Raw genomic sequence first — 24,888 nt, 5'->3', positions numbered from 1 at the left:
TATGAGCTATTGTCAAGTGCACTTTATACATGCAGTTCTCCAAAGAACCTACTTAGAATGGTGGGTTTAGCTGCAATTTTTCCATCCCAGTGCAGGGACCTGAAATCTAATTGAGATGATGTATAGATATTTCCCTGTTGAACATGAGGCCCCTCACTGAAATTGGTTCTAATCCTACTGCTCTCTTTCATTCCTGCTGCTGGTTTACCTGGACATGCAGCCCTGTACTGGTGCTAATTACAATGCCACTCCTGCAGGCTGAAGCACGGTGGCTTTGGGGAAGGAAAAATGGCACACTAGTGCAGTAGTGGCATTCTTTGGAAATCGAGTCTGATGGAACTTGAGACATATGCTTTAATGACATATTCCCAGTTCTTCAGCAATAAATTAATGGTATTTAAAAAAGCATTTCTTTCAAAAGTACTAACTTCTTCCAGATCAAGAAATTATACAAGAGCTAGCAGCATTAACAGTTGTTAAGCAAATACACTAATTTTGTCTGGCACTTCAGTGAAAAGCTGCCTCGGCAGATATGCTGTCTGGCAGATGAGACATTGAGTTAAGTCTCCATCTGCCTTGTCAGGTGGATGTAAAAAAAAATCTGTCATCAGTTCTCCTGGCATCCGAATGCACATTTATCCAGCAACAACACCAGCAAAAACAGATTAATAGAAAATTGATCTCATTGCTCTCTGTGTGAATTTACCGACCACAAACTGGCTGTTGTGCCTGACTAGAAAGTGACTGTTAACACACTTCAAAATTAATTGCTGCCTGTGCAATTATTTGAAAGGTGAGTTAGTGGCTTTCCTTTGCAAAGAACTAATTCAAGAAATAGTACACTTCATATTATTTGATAACAAAAAATTGATGTTATCAGCTGCATCACTTTGCTATATAAATTCAACTATATTGAATATGTAGTCTTCTACAAAAGAGAAAGGCATGTGTTTTATCTTCTCATCATGAAGTTCAGTTTTGTTGGAGAGAAATTAGAGTTCACATGATTGCATGGATTTCACCACTAGGGGCAGTCCATTGCCACTGCTTGAGATTGTCTGATGAAATGAAGCAGCAAAAATTCACAGCTCATTGAAAACTGGCTTTGGGTGAGCACTTGTTCATGTTACTTACTGCCTACTAAAAGCAGAACTACATTTCAAGACATATGATTTGGTAATTGAAAGTGTAATCTGTGTGTATAAAGTGATACAGCATTATTATCAACTGGTAAATGAGCAATGATTGATTTTGAATCCAAACGTTTAATCCAATCATTTAAGTGTATCTCCCCTTTTCTAACACAGTACAGTTCTATTCTCCGTGTTTCAGCTTTTTAAAAAATGTTGTAACTCTCTCCTTCAACATTTCCTCACTCCCTTCATCCAGAAGGTCTTCATTTTAGGTTCCTTCTCTTTTGCAACATAGATTCATAGAGTAATGCAGCAGGAAACAGACCCTTTGACCCAACTTACCCTTACCAACCATGGTGTTTACCAGGCTAATCCCAATTGCTTACATTTGGTCCATATCCCTATAACACAACCCCTGCCCTCCCCCCAATTCATGCACTTATCCAGATATGTTTTGATTGTTATTTTACATGTCCCTAACACAATTTCTGATAGCTCATTCCATTTTCTGCACTATCCTCTGTGTGAAAGCATTGCCCCTTCTTTCACCTCTCCCCTTAAACCTGTGTCCTCTTTTCCCTTTAGCTTTTAGTTTTCTTTTGCTAGGAGTAAGTGCATTCCATTCACCCCAGCGATACCCGTTATGATTTAATTCAACTTGACAAAATCACCCCTCAATCTACTACGCTTCAAGGAATAACATCCTAATCTGTCTAACCTCTCAAGATCAGAGCCTTAAGACCTTTTAAATCTTCTTTGCACTCTTTCCTAAGTAAGGATTTTTTCCCCCTATATCACAATGACCAAAACTCTACATGGTACTCCAAGGGCAGTCTCTCCAACATCTTGTACAACTGTAACATAACATCCCAACTCCTAATTTCAGTGCCCTGACAGATGAAGGGCAGTCTGCCAAACACTTTCTTCACCAGTTTAGTTACCTGGATACTGTTTTTAGCAAAATATGTACTTGCATAAGAACATAAGAAATAGGAGCAGGAGTAGGCCAACTGGCCTGTTGAGCCTGCTCCCCCATTCAACAAGATCATGGCTGACCTGGCCATGGACTCATCTCCACCTACCTGTCTTTTCCCCATAACCTTTAATTCCCCTATCCTTACTTGCACTGTAAGGTCTCTCTGTTTCACAGTAATCTCCAAGATCTGACCATTCACTGTGTATGTCCTATCCTAATTTAACTTACCACCGTCTATCTATGCAGGTCTCCTTCTCCTGTTGCTCTAGCAACTTTACATCCATCTGTCTACCTTCCAAGGAGTCTCCTAGTTTTTTATTATATTTGACTACTGCTGGGAATCTCTGCCCCAAGACCACCCAGAATTGGTAAGGAGCATTCAGAATGAAATGAGAGCCTTGAGTATATCTGTACTCAAACACCCTGCACAGGCAAAGCGTTACCTCACAAATTACTTCACCCCATCCCACTAGACGCCTTCAGCCCTATCTGAGGAAGATTCATTCATCACCCTTGAGCCCTCAATGGAAACAGTTTGCCCTCAGTTCTCAAGGATCTCCAAATAACAAATCTGTTCTAAGGTTAAAAAAAAAGAAGATATTTTAAGCTGAGACCATTCATCAGGACTGGAAAAGAAGGGAGAAGATGCCAGACTGAGAAGGTGGGGAAGGAGAAGGTGTGCAAGGAGTGATATTTGAAGCCAGGTGAGGAGGAAGGTAGGTGAGTAGGGGAGGGACGATGAAGTGAGAAGCATGGAAGCCTGGTAACATCTGTGAAAGGAGAAACAGTTAACACTTAGGGCCTTAGACAACACTGAGGAGCAGAGAGACCACAGAGTAGAAGTTCTTGAAGGTGGAAATACAGGCAGACAACATGGTTAGGAAGACTTATGGGATGCTAGCTTTCATTGGTCAGGCACTGTATAAAGAAGTAGGAAGGTTTTGTTCCAACTTTATTCAACTCTGGTCAGAGCTCAGCTGGAATATGGAAAGTTCATGTTCAGTTGATTGTCACTCAACGGTACACATGTAAACAGTGAAACAAATCAATGATCCTCCAGACCAAGGTGCACAACACAATACATATAACTCACAACACATACAGTAATATTACTGCAAATAAATTAACCTTTAATAAGGTGCATTTATGACACAAATTAAAAAGTAAACAGTGCTCCTAGTGCTTCTGCTTCATACATAATGAGACCTGGGTGGTGGCAGAGACTAGAATCATTTTACAGCCTGGAAGAGGAGGCTGTTTCCCATCCTAACAGTTTTTGTCTTAATGCTGCGGTACAGTCTGCCTGGTGGTAATGGGTCAAAGAGATTGTTGGACGATTGGGAGGGATCATTGACAGTGTTAAGCCCACTATTGGTCGATTTAAGCACCTGGTCAGGTTGGAAAAGTCAGGGTGTCAATGCTGGATGAGAGAGATGGGTTGCTGTTCAGCTCATTGCTCACCAGGTTTATTCATCTCTGTACTGAACTGAGGCTGTGGCCTGCTATTAATGGGTTCCTGGATCAGCTATGACTGTCTTTGTTGCTGTGGACTCACTTTCGTGAACTTCAGTTCTGAATGTTATTTGCTTATTTTTATTGTGTGCACGAATTGCTTTCTTTCTGCACATTTAAAGTTTGATGCTCTTTTTAAATGGGTTCTATTGGGTTTCTGTGTTTTGTGGCTGTCTGTAAGGTTGTATATAGTATGCATACTTTGATAATAAATGCACTTTGACTTTTGAAGAGAGACTTCTGGTACCAAGGTACAGGAAAGATATGATAGCTGCGAAAAAGGTGCAGATGAGATTCACCAAGTGTTGCCTGGAATGGAATAGTTCAGTTTTGAGCAGAGACTTGAAAGGCTGGTTATTTTCTGCCAGAGCAAAGGAAGTTAAGAGAAATCATGATTCAGGTACGTAAAATTATGAGGGATCTCAATAGAATACAGGAAACTTTCCCCATATCAGAGGTAGGTAAAACTAGGAATATATGTTTCGGACATGGAGGAAGAGATAGATGGGGAATATAATGAGGCTTTTCCTTTCGCAGAGACTGTGGAAATACTTAGAATTCACTGCTTTGATTACTGACAGCATTTAATAATTATCGAGATTCACACATACATCACTTAAGCATAGAAGGCTATGGACTAAGTGCTGGATAATGTGAATAATAAGAGAAGTGTAGCCACTGGTTGCGTCAAAGAACCTTTTTGTGATTTTTGTTGTTAGCTCTAACCAACTAAACAAGGAGGCCTCTATGCTGAATGTCAAAGCCTCAATGCAGTATAAACTACTGGATACCTCTAAGTAACTTAATTATAAATTAACTGTGTGCCTTTTCTGTGTCCTGTATTCAATTTTAATTACCTTAGTTTTTGAAAGAGCATTTTCAAACCAATCTCTTCAAATGGAAAGAATGCAAGGAGCCTGCAAAATGCAGGTGATAAGACGAAAACTTGGAAACTTCACCAATGTCTATCGACGTTAATTATGATGGGGCCCTCTGCATGTGCTTTGTTGTTTTGGCTTGTTCCAGAACAAGTTACCTGCATATGCAGACCACAAACTTGTTGATGTATTTGTGACAAAAGCCCTATGAGCAATATTGGTGGAAACCTACTTCAGTTTGTGTTAGTATGCTGTTTCAAGATGATAATAGTGTAGAAGTTTCTTGGGTCTCTTCCCAATCTTTATCTTTGCTGGAAGGTACCATGTCTGTGTTTCAGGAAACAGACTGGTATGGATGGAATTCTAGTTGGCCAGCAGAAACAAGAGGATAGGCATAAATGGGCTATCAATGAGTAGGCAAGATAAATAAACAGCGTACCATCAGAATCACTGTTGGAGCCTCAGCTTTTAACAACTGATAGAACTAGCATGGATGAAGACATCAAAGCTGCAACATCGTAACTTCATGGACATAGGTTTGACAGCAATTGCAGATAACATCAGTGCGAAGTTTGCATTTTCTCCCTGTGACCACTTGGGTTTCTGTTGGATGCTTGTTTCCTCCCATTTTAGAAAGACAAACTGCTGGGTGAAATGACCACTATCAATTATCCCTTAGTGACAATATGTCATCAATGATTTAAAGGGGAGTTGATGGGCATGTGAAAGAATATTTGTTATTAATTGGCCCCACCAACACTTTGAGCCATGATGCCCCAGCAACCATGCTAATGCTAATTAACCCTAACAAATTCCATTTCAAAGAGCAAATTCAAGTTTAAATGTCATTCAGCCATACATTGAATACCCTTGAATACAGCCAACTGAAACATCGTTCCTCCGGGGCCAAAGTGCAAAACGCTGTACCCACAGTCATTCACAGCACAAGGCACATATAACAGTGAAGTACAGTCACACATGCAAAAATAGTCCAAGTCCTTGAGTCCATGACTGCTGTAGCAGTCTGCAGTCAAACGCAATACATCTTGTCTTCTGCTGAGCGAACATTGGAGGGAACAGTGACTCCAGCCTATGCATCACACCACTCCACCTCTGGCACTCCAGTCGAATGCACCAACTCCAGCGCCTGGCTCCTAGGTAGGTGCAAATAGGCAACACTGCGACGTGAGGCCTAGTCCTTGCTATGAGCAAGACCATGCTGCTGATTAGTCATCTAATCACGGGACAATTCACAGTGAGAAATTAACCTACCTAGTACATCTCAGGACAGTAGGAGGACTCTAGGGAAAAACCCATGTATTCCATGTGGAGGTCATACAGAAACTCCTTACAGAATGGCACAGGAATTGAACTCTGAACTCCAGAATGTCCTGAGCTGTAATAGAATTGCACTGTCTGCTAGCTAATATGTTGTAGGACTGTAGAGAAAATAGTGTGGGGTTAATGGCACTGATGGAAGATATATTTTGAGAGCCTGCATTACCCAACAGTCTGAATTGTCTATTTCAGTGTCCTAAATTTGTATGGTTGTTAAATTTGCTGCTGACTTAAAGGCAGAGTGGAAACAAGAAGGATGTATATGTCCTAGTGAATGATTTGCAAAATGCAAGTAATCAGTAAAACTGATAGAATATAATTGGTTTTTTTTCTGCAACAGGAATGGATGCAAGAGTAGTGAGGATGTTTTTCAGATTTATAGGATATTTGTGAGAAGACATACATCCAGGTCACTCTACATAGTACTGGTATCCTCAATTAAGAAATGTCCTAAAACTTTGAATGCAGTTCAGGGAGAGTTTAATAGACTAATATTTGAAATAGGCGATCTTATGAGGAAAGGTTCAAAAGGCAAAGCTTGTATCTGTTGAAGTTTAGAGGGGATGGGTAAGATCCTGAAAGATCTTGATTTGGTGTTGCCTTTTGTGGAAAGATCTGGAATTAAGGGTCACTGTTTAAAGATGAGGAGTCACTTAGTTCAGATGAGGCAAAAATTTTCCTCTGAGCATTATTCTTTTAGAAAAATTTGTCCAAATATGTTTAAAGCAAAAGTAGATGGCTGTCAGATAAGCAAGGGAGTGGGGAGGAGTTACCACAAGATGAATGTGGAATTGATATTATCAGGTTATCGATAATCTGATTTAATGGCAGAGCAGGTCTGACAGGCCGAATCACATACTCCATTTTGTGATTTGTATGTTCATATGTAACTATCTTTGTAAGCTTCCACACATGCAAATGGATTTTGTGTTGTAATTTAATTCAATTACTGTTGAATGGATGATTATCATGGACAACATTTTTACTAAAATAATAGTCATTTTCTAGATTTATATTATTTATCTCCTATTCTAAAATAAAAGTCAGATTGTTTCCAAGTATTCTACCTTTACCTGAATATGACCTTATTTTTTTTCACAGCTGCACAACAAGTGTGCATCCCACATGAAACCTGAATGTGACTTTGGGCCACTGAAAGATCATATCTTACCCCCAGCTTCTATTTGTCCCATTGTATTGGTAAGTCACCTGATGTTCTATAATCAGTCAAACATGGTAAATTTTCTTGTCTACATTTTAGAAAAAAGCCAGGTTACTTGCTGGCTCACGAGCTTGATCATTTGTGATGTATCTGTTCACAGTATGTAGATGTTGTGGACCATGCCACCATTTGTTGCTCATCTCTAATCACCTCGGAATTACAGAACCAGTGATGAGTCAATCATGTTGGTCGGTCTGGAGAAATACAGATACTACATTTGGTGGGGCTGGCCGATTCCCTACTCCAAAGTTACTAGTGCACCAGATGGATCTTTAAAAAAAACAGTTTGGGCTTTCATGAGACTAGATTCTTTTATTTTAAATTCAAAGTTTTATTCAGTTTTATGAATTCACATTTTCCTGATGTCACGATGGGTTTAAAACTTTCATCTTTAGTTGGATGTTCACTAAATTAAGCACAACGCTACAGTATCCTGCAATTAATTTCATTTACATAGTGAAGACTTGTACCTTAATGCCGAATGGTGAGGTAGTTTTCAATATAAACAGACTGTAATCAGGTAAGTTCATTGATTCCAAGCTTACAAATGAGAGTTGTATTTAAGGCGGTAATATACTCCAGGATTACACTGGGGCAATAGTCTGAATTACCTGTATGATGTTCTATTCATTATGATGCATCTTGGGAATTTAGGCATATGTTCTCTACACTCTCCTATGTTTTATGCGTGGGAAAACTCTTTGGAGCATTGGATGAAATGTGGAATACTGATGCTATGCTCCTGGGATGGCTAGGGAGCGGGGAAGGATATTTTTGTTTTTTTAAGTGGATGGTCCTTGTGTCATGAAGTGCTTTTTCCCAAAACTCTGACATATGCTCTAGAAAGCCATGGAGTCTCAGTCATTACATTCATTTGGACCAGAGATTGATAGGCTTTTAATTATTAAGGGAATTAAGCTTTAAACGTTAGCCGTGATGAATGGCAGACCAGCCCTGAGGGATCAGATGACCAACTCCTGCCTCTATATCTTGTGGTCTAGTATTTTGAATTCATCCCCTTCCAGTTTCTTGATTCTGATGTAATATATTAGTTCTAATTCATACAACTTTATCTTTTCATTAGAATCTAGCTTGGCAAATAATTCATTACTCACTAGTTTGAATTCATTAGTGCAACATAATAGTTAAATTTAGCTTTAGCTTATATCTCTAGTTAAATTAACCTTTATTCTGAAGGTGTGTAAAAAGAAGCTGTGGTATTGCAAAATGTCTTCTCTTTTAGCCATCTCGTTTCTTCAGATTTTGGCCAGCAAAACTGACCAGCATTCACAAATATCTTCTCTTCTTCCTTTAAAAGTCACAACTGTGAATTTTGTCAGCATCTACTCAGGATTCATATTTCTACCCCGGAGATTGACTCAATTATAGTGTTAACTTACTGCACATGAGATGGTATTGAGTTTGCTGGCTGCAAAGTTCAAAAATCAAACAAAGATTTAAGCCTGTCTGATATGGATAGCTACGAATACCCCCACTAAAGGGAAGTTATATTGTAGCTACTTATTCTTCAAATGCTGGTTCACTTCCCTATTTAACATCCACAGTAAGTTTAGCTGCCAATGCACAATTGAGCAGTATGAACCCCCCCCCCCCCCCGCCAAGGAGGAGATGTTTCCTGCTAACAAAGAAATTTAAACATTGTTCATTTATTTTTAGAGATACACATTTAAATTCTTGAAACGTATTTAAAACTCACAGGGATTTTTGTAATGTTATGTAATTGCAATGTATGGAAATTAATTGAAAGGAAAACAAGAGCTGGGGAAGCATGTCTAAGTTTCTTTTTACTTTAAGCAAGGCACAAGCATCTGACATGGTAGCATCATGATATATCAATTTACATATTTTTACATACAACCTGCAGTGGATTATTTAAATAAACAAGAACATTAATCAAACAATATCATAAGAATATTACTAAAATATTAAATACTCAACTCTCCTCCCTGCTTTGCTCTAAAGTCCGACTCAATATAGAATGCACCTCAGTTAAGATATGTAATGTTTTGCTCACTAGTCATTTATATATATATCTATACATAGTATTATAGACAATAGACAGTAGGTGCAGGAGTAGACCATTCGGCCCTTCTAGCCAGCACCGCCATTCACTCTGGTCATGGCTGATCATACACAATAAGTACCCCGTTCCTGCCCTCTCCCCATATCCCTTGACCCCGCTATCTATAAGAACTCTATCTAACTCTCTCTTGAAAACATCCAGAGACAAGGCCTCCACTGCCTTCTGGGGCAGAGCATTCCACATATCCACCACTCTCTGGGTGAAAAAGTTTTTCTGCATCTCTGTTCTACATGGCCTACCCCTTATTCTTAAAGTATGGCCTCTAGTTCTGGACTCACGCATCAGCGGGAACATGCTTCCTGCCTCCAGCGTATCCAATCCCTTAATAATCTTATATGTTTCAATCAGATCCCCTCTCATCCTTCTAAATTCCAGTGTATACAAGCCCAGTCGCTCCAATCTTTCAACATATGATAGTCCCGCCATTCCAGGAATTAACCTTGTGAACCTGCGCTGCACTCCTTCAATAGCAAGAATGTCCTTCCTCAAATTTGGAGACCAAAACTGCACACAATACTCCAGGTGGGGTCTCACCAGGGCCCTGTACAGCTGCAGAAGGACCTCTTTACTTCTATACGCAATTCCTGTTGTTATAAAGGCCAGCATGCCATTAGTTTTCTTCACTGCCTGCTGTACCTGCATGCTTGCTTTCATTAACTGATGCACAAGAACACCTAGATCTCGTTGTACTTCCCCTTTTCCGAACTTGACTCCATTTAGATAGTAATCTGCCTTCCTGTTCTTGCCACCAAAGTGGATAACCTCACATTTATTCACATTAAACTGCATTTGCCATACATTTGCCCACTCACCCAACCTGTCCAATTCATATTCATCTCAAATATTCACACAATATACTATATAATACAACTTCTATACAGACATCCACAGCATAGTAAATTTTTAAGTTGTCCCAGTCAGGCCTGAAAATATGATTGCTGTGGAGGCTTTCTTACTGTTGTGGGACAACGTCTTTCCTGATGGGTGGTGGGGGGCTGGGGTGTCAAACTGATTGGCAGTGTTACGTATCCCGTAACTGGATAACTTACCAGCAAAGATAGAAAGGTCCGTTGAAGTCTGATGTCACTATTTTCAAATGTTTTTATTTGAAAAGGGGCACAAAAGTAAGGTTAATACAAACATTTAGATAATCCACGTCGTCAATACTCAATCTAAAGCACGGGTATAGTAATAATCATCATTAAGAAATGAGCTCTACTGTTGTCCAGGGGATAATATATTGTCCGTTGGAAATATAAAAGTCACTCAGAAGTCTGCAGGCTTCAGCCTTTTGGGAATCGCTGGGTTTCACGTGGGGTGACAGAGAGAGAGAGATTGGGGAGAAGAGGAAAGACTTGCCGGGTCTTTATGAAGCTTCCGTTGAATCGGGGGAGCGGCTCCCCCTCCCCGATGTTAGTTAAAAGCGGTTTTCCGTGATTCCAGTCACAAATTCCAATCCCGGAATCTAACGCACGTGGCTTCCTTCAAAATGGCTTCCCGCTGCTGCGGGATCACTCTCTCGTGTCTTCTTGGTGCGTCTGAAGGGGCTGTCCCCCTTAGACCCTCCTTTATACTTCCTCACGGGGTCGCAGGTGTCAATCAGGTTGGGATGATGCAATCTCTCTCTCAACCAGCCCACTTTGCCCGAGGGCTTTTCACGTGGTCTCCATGAGACAATAGTCACTGTCGCCTTATTTGGCATCCCGGTGGAACGTGCTATTCGGCACATTTCTCTCTCTCCCACTTCCTGTGTCTATTCAGCACATCTCTCTCTCTCTCTCCCACTTCCTGGGTCTACTGACCCCCCCCCCCCCCTCAACGAGTGCTCTTGTGATTCTTACAAAGGAGGGGGCTGGGATAATAACACCTCCCCTCTTAAAAACGTTTTTACCAGTGGTTAAAACGGAGTGGTACACTGTCTTACAGGATTTTTGAATCTAACACAATACACAAGTTTTTCTTTTCACAGAGTACTACCGTTATATATTCAAGTCAGTATCTAAATAGTTAACGATTACAGAGTCCCTTTCTTTAATATCTTAACATCACATACCGTACTAAAGTCTTGTAGCATCAGACTTCAATTCAATAACCACCTATTTATTTTTTTCCTTCAGCAACAAAACTAAGGAGGTGTGGCCTTAGCTTAGGTGCATTTACAAAAGTTTAGCGAATACTAATCGCTTCAGTTGCTTTACTTAACCGGCAGGTCTCCAAAGGGGCTGTCTTTATTATTAACAGGCTTTGGCGCAAACCCGTTCAACCTGCTTTGCTGGCTAACAATGGCATCCCTATTAATCGTCGCCTCTTTTCCGGCGAGTCCCCCCCGTGGGGAACTTTAGTACTTTTGCGTGGTGAACTCCCGCCCGCCTCGTTCATCGGGGTTATTTTAGCAACACCATGCCCCAAACTTAGACCATTTCCACCCAATTCTTTGATTTTACCCAGGTGGCTGGCCCTTTTGTCAGTACCCTTCAGGCTATTGGTGTTTGATTCGAACTCTTCGCTCAAGTGGCATTTTGAAGGCGGCCTCTTCACACCCCATCCTGGCATAACAATAGAGTGGGGGGCCCCGCTATCTCCCGGCTCACTCTGTGAGCGATCTGCCAGGTTTAAGATTTCTTCCTTCGATTTGAAAACTACAGACTTTCCGTTTCCTTCAATAACAATCATCATCATCCCATTCTTAAATTCTGCGTTAACTTTGAACCCACCTTCAAGTACAAACACCGGGGGACTCACACTTCCCCGGGTTACCAAGGTTAACCCTTTTCCCACTGAACCAAGTCTATCTGACCCACAAGGACGGCCGCCCCGTTCCACTGAATCAGATACCTCAGACTTCTTCTGAGCTCCGTTACCAGGTTCAGCACCACGTGCATCCCCATCTTGGACACACTCAAACAGGACATTGGCCTCTTCCAGGCTTTCAACACCCGTACCTTTTTCAAATTCTAACTTCCCCCGATCCTTCCAGTTACTCTCTGGGCAGCTCCCACCCTGGGAAGGTCCAACCCTGCGAGCTGAAACAACCTCATCGGCCTTTTCAGCAGACCCCTTCGAGGCAAGGGTACCCTTTCCATCTAGGACTGCCCTCACCTCATTATCGGGAACACCTTTAGAACTCTCAAGTTCTTAAAACAATTCTGCCAAACCGGACAGATCATCCATGTCCAACTCTGGACCTTTTAACAGCTTTATCTGTTTCTCATCTTTTTTTCCTACCTTTAGGACCTTTCTCTTCACTAGGGGCAGATCTATCTCCTCTCCCTTACCCCCTTTCACTTTACTACTCTTCGTCTTACCACCCTCTAAACCAGGGGTGGGCAAACTTTTTGACTTGTGGGCCACAAAGGGTTCTAAAATTTGACAGGGGGGACGGACCAGGAGCAGATGGACAGAGTGTTTTGGTAATACACCTCATAAGAGAAAATAAAATATCATGGGATATGTAGAAAACATGTGCTTTAATTTCAATTGAAAATGAACAAATGCTTTACAACAAAATATCTGTCTTTGAAGTCCCATGGTATTTAGCTATTTATTGAAATGACTTTTAAAACACTGAAAATTAAATGAATAAAATACAGCTTTTTTAATAGTAACAGTTATTATTTTAAAGCACTGAAAATTCTGTTATCCTTCAAGATATTATCATCATCACTCTCCTCCTGACTGTCTTTATTTCAAAAACGGTAGGAGATGCAGGTCTACTTGTCCTGCTCCTTCTTATTCAATTGTCCCCTGTGCCAAAACTCAACAATGACCAGCACAAGGACAGAACAGTGACCAGTATGCAGAGCACGTTATTTGATCTGGAGCGCATTTTTTATTTTGAGAACGTACGTGCACCTGCGCACTACTCATGTCCATCACTTAACAGAAATGACATGTAACATGTATGGCTTATTGAAAAAAATATTTTCAAATGCATTTTTTACATAACACAACGAAGAAACTTATTTTTAATTTCAGTGGGAACAGTGTTGTTGGTCTCCCTTTTTGGCCAGCGCATCAAAGTCTGGATTTAGTTTTGTTGTGGCGATTCTCAGGATAGATCTGAGGTGTTGGTCAGTTAACTTAGATCAGTGGCTGGCTTTGTTGATGTTCATGATGCTGAACGCCTGTTCACACAAATAGGTCGAGCCGAACAAAGAGTAAAGCGCAAATGTGGAGTAATACGCTGCACCTCAACAAAGGTCAATGTATATAGAGTGTGTCATCTATTGGGAAAATGCCAGAATTGCGGGGAAAAAACGTTAACAAGGTTTATTAATATAATTTCATCAAGTTCTGCGGGCTGGCTTAAAAAGATTAACGGGCCGCATATGGCCCCCGGGCCGTAGTTTGCCCATGCCTGCTCTAAACCCTCATGGCACAGGGTCAGCAAAGACGTCTCGGCCAAATCAAAACTGGCCAGATTTAAACTGCTCTCGTTCTCAGCTGCCTCTCTTGACAGGCTGCAAGTGACCGCACCTGCGAGATAGTCCTTGGGCGCTAGGGGCGGGGCCACCACACTCTCCGGTCGGCAGGTCGGCAGCATTGCTGACCAAACCTTACCCCCTGCTAAGTCGTTCCCCAGCAGGATGTCCACGTCAGCTCTCAGGAATTCTGATGGCACCCCTATTTCAACTGATCCATACACCAGCTCACAATCCAGAATGACTTTATGTAAGGGCACCATTTCTATCCTTTTATTTATTCCTTCTACCTTCACCCTGCCCATTTTCCATCCAAATTCTAGTACCTTACTGGTGATCAGCGACAGCGCAGCCCCCGTGTCTCTCCAGATTCGTACGGGAACTGGTGTGTCTCCCTCCATCACAGACACGGTTCCGTGTGACAGACAACTCTCAGAGCCTTCTCGTACTCTGTCTACCGTTGGCTCTCTGGTCGATTTACTGATTACCACGGCACAACCGATAGGGACTGCGGCTTTCCCTCTTCCTATCTCTTTCCTCGGAGCAAAGCATCGAGATGCAATATGCCCCTTCTTTCCACAATTAAAACAGGTCAAACCCGGAAACCTCTGGCCGTCTTGCCTTTCCCCCTCAACCTTACCGCTAGCTCCCGGTGGGACCTCTATCTCACTCGTCGGACTTTCTCGATCGTTCCCACGGTCTCTCTGGGGACCTTTATTCGAGGACGTCTTTGTCTTGTGGGTTAGGACATATTCGTCCGCAAACCTAGCAAATTCTGAAATGGACTTATCCGGCTTCTCATTCAAATACACCCGGATCTCCTCTGGAACACAACTTAAATTCCTCAATCAAAAGTGACTCCCTAAGATGCCCATAATCCTCGTCCACCCTTTCCACGGTGCACCAACGGTCCAAGAGCACCCCCTTCTCATGGGTTAGCTCGGTATATGTTTGATTCCACCCTTTCCTTAAATTTCTAAACTTTTGTCTATAGGCCTCAGGTACCAATTCGTAAGTCCGGAGAATGGCCTCCTTTACTTCAGCATAATTCTCCACTTCTCCCTCCTCCAGGGACAACGCTGCATATGCTCGTTGGGCCTTCCCCTTTAACACACTTTGTAACAACGCCACCCACTGCTCTTTTGGCCACTTCTGATTTACTGCCGCCTTTTCAAAAAGCAAGAAATAACTATCAACATCTGTCTCCTCAAACGGGGGTACCAATCTCAACTCCCTACTAACATTAAACCGCTCCACTCAGTCTAACTCTTGATCTCTTCGCTCGTTCCTCATCTTCTCCATTTCCCAGTCATGTTGCCTCTGTTTCTCTTTCTCGGCCCGTTCCTTCTCTTTCTCGACTGTTTCTAGCTCCTTTAGCTGAATTTCATGCTGTCTTTGCCTCTCAGCTTGGTCCTGCTCCTTTTTCACCTCTAACCGCCTTAGTTGGAGCTCATGGTCCTAGGTCGCCTCTAGCTCCTTTAGGTGGAACGCCTGCTCCCTTTCTCTCTCAGCTGCTTCCAGCTCTTTTAACTTAATTTCATGTTCCAACCTTAATTTCTCCACCTCTAACTGAAAGGCCCCACTTGATGGTACCTTTTCAGGGATATCTTACAATACCTCAGCTTCAAACACATTCTTCCCAATGTAATACTGAGTTATGGCCCTTCGCACCTCCCGCTTTTTCATGGATGACCTCACTTCTGCGAGGTTCAACCCCTTCGTCAAATTTAACAACTCTGATTTGGTGGCCGCCTCTAGCGCCCCCACAGTTGGGTTTTTCATAAATTCACCCAAGTCCATCTTTGCTGGTTTCCCGTCTGGCTACCCGCGTAACCAGATTCAAGTTTTGGACTTACAAGCCCGATTCACTGGCCTCCCAATTTGGTGTCAAATCCCGAGACGAGAAACCCCAAGTTGTTACGTATCCCATAACTGGATAACTTACCAGCAAAGATAGAGAAGTCCGTTGAAGTCTGATGTCACTATTTTCACATGTTTTTATTTGAAAAGGGGCACAAAAGTAAGGTTAATACAAACATTCAGATAATCTACGTCGTCAATACTCAATCTAAAGCATGGGTATAGTAATAATCATCATTAAGAAATGAGCTCTACTGTTGTCTAGGGGATAATATATTGTCCGTTGGAACTATAAAAGTCACTCAGAAGTCTGCAGGCTTCAGCCTTTTGGGAATCACTGTGTTTTACGTGGGCTGACAGAGAGAGAGAGATTGGGGAGAAGAGGAAAGACTTGCCGGGTCTTTATGAAGCTTCCGTTGAATCAGGGGAGCGTGGGTTCCCCCTCCCCGATGTTAGTTAAAAGTGGTTTTCTGTGATTCCAGCCACAAATTCCAATCCCAGAATCTAACGCATGTGGCTTCCTTCAGAATAGCTTCCTGCTACGGCGGGATCACTCTGGTGTCTTCTTGGTGCGTCTGAAGGGGCTGTCCCCCTGAGACTCTCCTTTATACTTCCTCACGGGGTCGCAGGTGTCAGTCAGGTTGGGATGATGCAATCTCTCTCTCAACCAGCCCACTTTGCCCGAGGGCTTTACACGTGGTCTCCATGAGACAATAATCACTGTCGCCTTATTTGGCATCCTGGTGGAACGTGCTATTCGGCACGTTTCTCTCTCTCCCACTTCCTGTGTCTATTCAGCACATCTCTCTCTCTCTCCCACTTCCTGTGTCTATTCAGCACATCTCTCTCTCTCTCCCACTTCCTGGGTCTACTGACCCCCCCCCCTCAACGGGTGCTCTTGCAAAGGATTCTCACAAAGGAGGGGGCTGGGATCATAACAGCAGGTCAGACTTCTGGCTGTGAAAAGCATCTCAGTTTCTGGGACCTCCTTTGTGGTGGTTGTAGGAGTTGACTCTGAGACTGCAGGAAGAGGTTCTTGCAACTCTGGACATCTTTCTTCTTTTCTCTGGATCTACATTGATCCTAGCTTTTTCTTGTATTTTTTCTTGCCTTCCTTTTTCTTCTTCTAGTTCCTTGTGAGTATCTGAATTTGCTGATTTCTTAGGAAATTAAGTCTTGGTTATCCTCTTCCTAGCACTTTTGTCTTTTTCTTCTTTCAAGGATGTTCATCTTGATCTTGGAAGGCGCAATTATTTCTCTAGCATATTCTCTTATTAGTTCTCATGCAATAATCTTAAAGCACACAGAATTCTGTGTTCTGTGTTTCTGGTTCTTCATACTTACAAAAATTGAATTCTTGCAGCTTTCCTGAAGCTTTTTGAACTCTCTTCCAGCTTAAAACCAAGCCAGATTTTGCAAGTAACTGCCTGATTAACATATCAGAAGCTTTCTCAGGTATGTTGCCTACAAAAAACTGTTGTCGTTGGCCCGCTGTTGTCACTTTCATATTCCTCTCAACAGCATGTTCCTTCTTTGGTCCAATATGCTTTCCAACTGCAGGCACTGTGGTTGGCACCAACACCAGTTTGTCCTCTGTTGGGCAATGGTTCATGGTATACAGCATGGAGACATTAGTAGCATCATCCAGAACCTTTCTTAATTCACTTTCAGTTGACTCTATTACAGGGGGTGTGGCATACAAATAGTGGACGAATCTTCAATTAAATTGTAGTTCCCTCAGTCAATTACACCCACCTTATTTTTTAAAGAAGGTACAAGCCCAATGTGGCTTGTTGATTATAGTATGTCACTGTTACAAATGTCTTTCCCACAGGAGTTATCTTTCCACCAGTATAAGTTGTTAATTGGATATTTGCAGGCTTCAGTTCAATATCTTTGAAATGACTTTTAAACCCAATGTATGGAATGTTTGAAATAGCCAAGCCAGTCTCCAATTCGGTTCTGGTGAAAACCATATTGCTTGTCTATTGCTAGTTTTCACATTGTAAACCTTGAGGCTACCCAGTCTCATCATTATCAAATTTTTCATCAACAGCATGCAGATTAGTGTCCTTTTGAAACTGAAACTTGACTTTGATTTATCTTTTTATCTTCCCAGTGCGGTCCATTTATTTTTGTCTGCTTGACATACTCTTTATACATGTCTTTCTTTATTGCATTTTCTGTAAGTTTGTTCGGCTAGTTTCTGTTTCGATCTTACAATGTCGTTTACACATACTTTCATTCCTGACGAAAACCTAATTGCACCTCTGTCCGCTGTTTAAATTGATACTGCAATTTCAACTGCTCTTGAAGTGTAAGCTGTGCTTCAGTTAGGACCCATACTGATTGTTATTCAGTGCATCATTAAGCCCATCTGTAACTGACAATGCTCAGATAATTCATTCAATTCAGCTAATCCCCTTCCTTTTGATTCCACTGATGAAACTTAAAGTATTCTGCAATCAACAATGGCTTCAGTTCAAAATGTACCTGTTTTATTTTCATGATATCAGCAAAGCTCATTTTGGCCAGCTTTTTTGGAGCAGTTAAGTTTCTAAGCAAACTGTATGCTTTTAAAGCTAAATGCACTCAGCAAGATTGGCACTCGCTTCTCATTGGCTTTTTCATTTGCTTCAATATGTTGCTCAATTAGCTCAGTATACATGAGTTGTCCATTGAGCAATCAAACACATTAACCTTTCTGATGTAGTTGGACATTTCTGCTTTTATCATGATTCTTATTACTCAGCATTAAATGCGTTATTATTTTGGAAGGTCTGTCCTGGGACCAACACATGTGCAATTACAAAGAAAGCACCACAGTCCCTCTACTTCCTTAGGAGCTTGTGAACACTCGGCATGACATCTATACCTTTGATAAACTTCTATAGATGTGTAGTGGGAAGTATATTGACTGGCTGCATCATAGCCTGATATGTATACCCCAATTCCCTTGAATAGGAAAGCAACAAAAAATACCACCTAGTTCATCATGGGTAAAACCCTCCTCATCATTGAACCCATCTACACAAAATGTAATCGCAGTAAAACACCATCCATCACCAGAGACCCTGCTCTCTTCTCTCTGCTGACACCAGGGAGAAATAACAGGAGCCTCAGGACTCTCACCACCAGGTGCGGGAATACATATTACCCCTCAAGCATCAGGCTTTTGAACCAAATGGTACAACGCTCAACTTCACTAGCCCCATCAGTGAAATGTTTCCACGACATTTTGACTCTCTTTCAAGGACACTTCATATGTTATCAATATTTATTGTTTATTCATTTATTACTATTTATATATTTTTGTACTTGCACGATTTGTGTCTTTTGCTCTCATGTCTATTATTCTGTCATGGATTTATTGCATATGCCCACAAGAAACTGAATCTCGGGGTTGTACTGTATATGGTAACATTTGATAATAAATTTACTTTGAACTTTGATCTGCTTATGAACCCTTGAACTCTTCTGGTTTCTGTCTTTTGTTTTACTCAATCATCTTTCCTTTTGTGAAGAAAACCTGCTGCTCCAAAGAAAAAAATGCTCTGTACATTTTTCTAACTTGACTATTTCTTGCTGTACTTTAAAAAAGCTTGAATATCTCACTGCATTTCAACAAGTAGTTATTTGTCTTGAGTTCATTTTAAGAATGCCTCATTGCCACTGTTGTGTTTTGAAACAACAAAACATAAAGTTATTTGAAAAAAACACGAGAGCCAGGAGATAAATGAGTATATGTTTGTTTTTACTTTAAGTGAGGTGCGCATGTGTTGCATTGTAGCATCATGACACATGCAGTTCACTTATTTTTACATATACCCATAATGAATTATTTAAACTAACAAGAATGCTTAATCAAACAATATATTTACAGTATTACTCAAATATTAAATACACATCAGTTTTGTATCTTATAAAAGCTTTTCAAATTACAAATAGTGCCCAAGCAAGGCATTTCCAAAACACTGATAAAGTTCCTGAGGTGAAAAGTCATACCAGTAAGTTACAGATGAACGAATAATCTGTTGCAGACATCAAAGGCAGAGGAATGGATTCTAATCATTTCTGTCATTCTTCTTGCTGTTCCATGACCATTCCTAACAAGCTTTCAAACATTAATGCTGATTTTTTTGCAATTAGGTGACTTCATACGCATGTGTTATTTTTCCAGTTTTTGAATGAAAGAATTCAGATATCCTAGAAACTCAAAATGAATGCTGTGAATGCTGACTCTCTGAGTACACAGATCATCCAACTATTGTTAGATCAGCTATTTGATGAGCTGAGTGATAAGTATTAATTTGGTCTGCTAAACTTCCTTGAACTAAATAGCTTAACCAACGTTGTCTGGTTTGATATGGGCCAATTAACACAACCTCATTGTCTTACACTGCATCTCTTGAGCAATCCACCTCGAGCTCTATGCCATCCATCTGTGCTCTATAGACAGTGCTGTTTATTTCTAAAGCTGTCCTTTTAAATTTTGACTGATTATTGCTTCCCATTTACACGAAGAATTGAAGACTGGATCCTGTTTACCACAAGAAGCTAAACAAAGAATATTGGTTGGAATTTTAACTTACTCAAAAATAACTCTTTGATCTTGACAAGTGTCAGCTGCTATGTTAGAAGGCTGAGCTTGGCAAAAATCCCCTTTCAGCCCTGGTCTGTAAACATCCGTCACACACAATTCAACATATATCCTGAGAATTAACCCTAAACCCAAAGCAACAAAAATTACAGAGAACTATGATTCATTCCAATAGCAATATTAAAATATAAAAAATAGTCTCAATGAACCACTGAATTTTCTTAACATGATAATAAAATATATTAGAGTTATAACGGTTCACTTTCAAATTACTTCCATTTTTCTCGTGTTGTATTTGAAGTCACCGTAGGATGTCTGGTCTAAATCTCTTTTATAAACATTGAATGTAGTTTGAGGCTTATCCAACCATTTTAATTTGAATCCTTTGTTACATTATAATCTATGTTCAGCTATTTGGCATTAATTTAAAGTGCCAGTTTAATAATATTTTCTGATAACCATTTTTAAAATTAGTGATGGGAATATCCAGCTAGATTGAGAGATCTGCCCATTACTAAGTGCAGCCTCTGGCTAGGTGTACTGCTCAGAACAGGTAAATTGCTGAGTGTAATCTACAATCACAGTGGAATAGAGGTTTTACTTCTGTGTTTCCTGGGATAACACCTAACCAGGCTGATTTGTTCCTTCTGAAGAACTCCATTTGATGCACCCCCAGCTCTGCTGAGAGCTCTTATCAGAAAAGCCATGAATGTCAGCATGAATCTTGTTGCAATATTATGACATACTTTCTACTTGTAAAGAGGTGGGCAGGAAGTCAATTGTCTGCATTATCCTCTAGTTTGGTCAGTAAAAAGATATCTGTGCAAGTTAGGAGAGAACTAGCAGAAAGAATCATTAGCCTGTTTTGCATAATTTCCACTAAAACTTGAGTCACAAAGCACAGAAGCAACCCATTCTGCCTACTATGGTATCGAGAACCCATCTATACCTTTACTATTTATCCAAATCTATCTATACTATTTATAGTTTTGTACATCTCCATCAGATCCCCAGAACTGTACACAATACTCCAAAACAACATTTCATAGAGTTGTATTGTCATTTCTTTCCTTTTTTAACTCTGTTCCCCAGCAGATGAATGTATATAACCCACATGCCTTTTTTTTTAACAACTTGTCTACCTGTGCTCCCTTCTTTGGTAATCCTACTGTCCTACTATTCATTGTATATGTTCCTTCCACATTGGTTCTCCCACAGGGTATCTTTATTAGTCCTCCTTCAGTGTAATCTTTTTTCTATGATAAAAAAATCATAACATGTGCTGAACTCATTCTAAATTCATGTGCCTTGCTCATCAAATGCCTTGCATTAAAGTATCTGCAATTTAGTCTTGTGTTCCACATGCGCCTTAAAACAGCCTTGTCTGCTCTGTCTACTGGATTGACTTAAGTTTTCTTCACTACTTTTTTGCACATCCTCGCCACTATACATTTATTCTTTATCCCGCTCTCTTGACACTGTTGAAATCTTTCCAAAAGCACTAACAAAAGCACCTTGTAAAGAAAAGTGTGGTTAAAAAAATACCAGATAATGCTGAAGTTCATGAGTTATCCTCACTGCTTCTTCATTCCTTTTTCTTCCACCTGCCCTTTTCTATCTTTTCATTTGTTTCTTCATCCTTTAATTTTAATAGAGCTTTCAGAGGGTGTAAAATGCTGTTTTTATGATCTCCACCAGTTATGTACTAACGTGGATTCTGTTCTGTGCAGTTACCCTGGCAAATCATTTCACAAAGTTTGGTGTATGTTGAAAAGTGGCATTCGGTTATTTTTCTTTTTGCGTTACAATAGAAAACAACAATTTTCCATTATTGCTCTATGCATTTGGCACTCATCACCATGGTGCAATATTTAATCAGTACCACAAATGACATTATGCTGTCGATATTATCACTATGGTTACACTTAAGTTCAGTGAGCACTATTACCAGCTTCATATTTTCATTCACTGACCTGATATTTTAGCATTCATTTTTCTATTTCTTTTATACATTCTTTCAACTTGCTGGACATTGACTTCTATGTATTAATTCTCACTACTCTGTTTCGTTATTGTTCTTCAGTTGGTTTAAACTTCCCTTGATGGCTTTACACTCCATCTGCTTTCTGTAACTGTATTGGCAGCTCTGAATTAAAGTGTTCTAATGCAGCACTTGCAGTGGCTCATGTTCGAAGGGGATTCAGAGCATCTTAAAAAATGTCTACATAAGATTAAAGTAGAGGAAAGCAATAAATAAATAGAAGTTAGTTGTAATTTGTTTTGGAGGAATAGGAACACTTTAGACAGAAGAATCTTTAAAAAATGAATACTGCAATATGTATGCATGAACATAAAGATTTCAGGGTTATGCAATAATTTATCTATTAATTTTAAGCATATTAAATTCAAAGATTAAAACACTAGTGAACAAAATGTTCAGCAAACCCGACTGATTAAATGTGTTAAGCTCATTACAATGGGAAAAGAATTCTAAAATGTCGCCTTTAGAGCAAATAGAAGGGCTTAGTTGAGCTGATGTGGGAAGGATGACGTACTTGGGGCAGGAGTGTTTCATAGGTGGGGTAGAGCTCACTGATAGACTCCATTGTAGGGAGGGACTATCCTCAAATTCAGTGGCTCAGAGGAGCTTGTCTCCATCTGATGTTCAGTATGAAGACATGCAAGCCAGACTCCTAATCAAAGAGTCTATTGCAGAAACAACCTAAGTAAAGACCAGTGTTAAACAAGGTAGCATCATTGTCCTGACCATTATCTTAATATTCTCCTGTGAGAAATAACCTCCTCTGCACCCAAGCTGTATAATGCATTTTTAGCAAAATGTTTCACGGTGAGATCTGGACCAGTTCTTGGGGCGCCTCTTCCTCAGCAAAGTCAAACAGTGGAGCTTACCACTACATTTAATGCACCTACATGGCCACTGGATGTTTGAAGAAATGGATATTTGAATACTGAGTCTATAGAGTTGAGATAAAACAGGTAAAACGTTGAGCAGGAATTATCTCTGCCATATATGTATTTCTGTATGCACACCAAGACTCTAGAAAGATATCATCATTGTTCTCTTTATACAATTCTCCAAATTCATTAGAAGGATACATAAACCAATGTCAGTGTCCTCTTTTAGTATTGTTATACCAGACAGGCCAGATTGCCTGACTTCCTGAGAAATTACAAAGTTGAAGCATGCATTGTAAGAGGTCAGGATGAAGCTGTGTTTTCTAGAGCAGCTCTATTGGCTGTGCCACAGTAAAACTGAAATTGTTCTCACATTTGTGACATGTGAAGAGATTACCACTTAGGATAGATGAAAAGATTTATGGAATCTACTCAGTGCCTCGATGATAACATTTTTGGTGACTCTTAACTAATTCTCTGGTCCATGGCTGCTTAAAGTGGACAAGGTACATTCCGGATGGTGTTGAGAATCTCAAGTACATTTATCAGGAACACACAGAAGCCCAGTGTAACTGGTGGACAGAATACACCACTTCACAAACTAGCCACTAACCGACCCCCTGATCCATCCTCAGCAGTCAATTCATAATCTACAAAATTGGAGTGGAAGGAGGTCAACTTCAAGCCTGAGAGATTATCTGAGAATAAAATCGATGTTCAAACTAAGATGCTGTATATGTTGCCAACCAAGAGAAACTTGGCTGAATTAAAATCTTGGCCCACATGATATAGTACAATACTGGTGGAATAGGTGCACTCAAGTGACGATGCACACATTTTCAGGGGCAAATTCTGAATTGTATCTAGAACTTGTAGCAAAACAGGTAAGAAGCATGTTTACTGTAGATCCTGGGAACGATTGTAAGAAACTGGGTATGGTATGGCAGAATGTATATACAACACTGAAACTCTGCTTCAGCTTCTCAGCTTTGACAGTGGATCACAGACCTTGTGTTCTTCCTTCCACAGATGCAACCTGACCTCCTAAAATTTTACCAGCAGTTTCTCTTTCTCTTTCATATTTCTAGCGTCTGCAGTTAGTTTAGGATTTTTATATAAAACGCCACTTTTCCATGGTTGGAGCATTGCGTCCATTCCTGAGAGCCATACTTTAGAAAGGATGTTAATGCATTGAAGCATGAGAGGATAAAGAATCAGGTTTAATATCACCAGCATATGGCATGGTTTGTTGTTTTTGTGGAGGCAATAAAATGCAATATATAATATTAAAAGACTGAGTTACAGTAAGTGCACTGAACATAGGTGAAAAGAAGGCTCCACTTCCAGATGAGCTCAATGCCTTTTTTACGTTCACTTTGACCATCAAAACATGGAGATAGCTTTGCAAACTCCCGCAGCCCCCAATGATCCTGCGACTTCAGTCTCTGAGGCTGATATGAGGGCATACTTCAGGAGGATGAACCATGGAAAACATCCGACCCAGACGGGTTGCCTAGCTGAAAACTAAACACCTGTGTTACTCAACTGACTGGACTGTTTACTGATATCTGTAAGCTCTCGCTTCGGTAGGTGAGGTATCTACCTGCCTCAAGCACACTTCAATTATACCAGTGCCTAAGAAGAACATGGTAACCTGCTTTGATGACTGTTATTCAACATCATCTGTGATTAAGTGCTTTTGAAAGGCTGGTGATGCAACTTATCAACTGCCTCTTCAAAAGCGACTTGGATCTGATCTAGTTTTCCTACTGTTACAACATGACACCTCTATCAATGGCCAAATCAAAGGTGGAGACAAAACAGCATATGGGAGGGAAACTGAAAATCTGGCTGAGTGCTGTCACAACAAAAGCCTCTCGCTCAAAGTCATCAAGATGAAGGAGCTGATTATTGACTTCAGGGTGAGG

General features: G+C 40.5%; 1 protein-coding gene across 11 annotated transcripts in view; it reads left to right on the top strand.

Moving 5' to 3' along the window:
• dgkb (diacylglycerol kinase, beta) overlaps positions 1-24,888 on the top strand; it is a 797,915-nt gene that overhangs the window by 291,667 nt on the left and 481,360 nt on the right. For all 11 annotated transcript variants that reach the window (XR_009512720.1, XM_059972636.1, XM_059972640.1 and 8 more), the window contains one exon: positions 6,939-7,037. Coding sequence is in view for 10 of the 11 variants with exons in the window: in XM_059972636.1 (XP_059828619.1) it covers positions 6,939-7,037 (99 nt within the window). In the remaining variant the exon portion in view is untranslated. The remainder of the gene's footprint in view (positions 1-6,938; positions 7,038-24,888) is intronic.

This window comes from Hypanus sabinus, chromosome 6 (genome assembly GCF_030144855.1).
Source record: "Hypanus sabinus isolate sHypSab1 chromosome 6, sHypSab1.hap1, whole genome shotgun sequence".
In the NCBI taxonomy this organism is placed as follows: Eukaryota; Metazoa; Chordata; class Chondrichthyes; order Myliobatiformes; family Dasyatidae; genus Hypanus; species Hypanus sabinus.
Note: the sequence above shows the minus strand (reverse complement) of the source record. Positions and strands in the feature narration are given on the sequence as shown.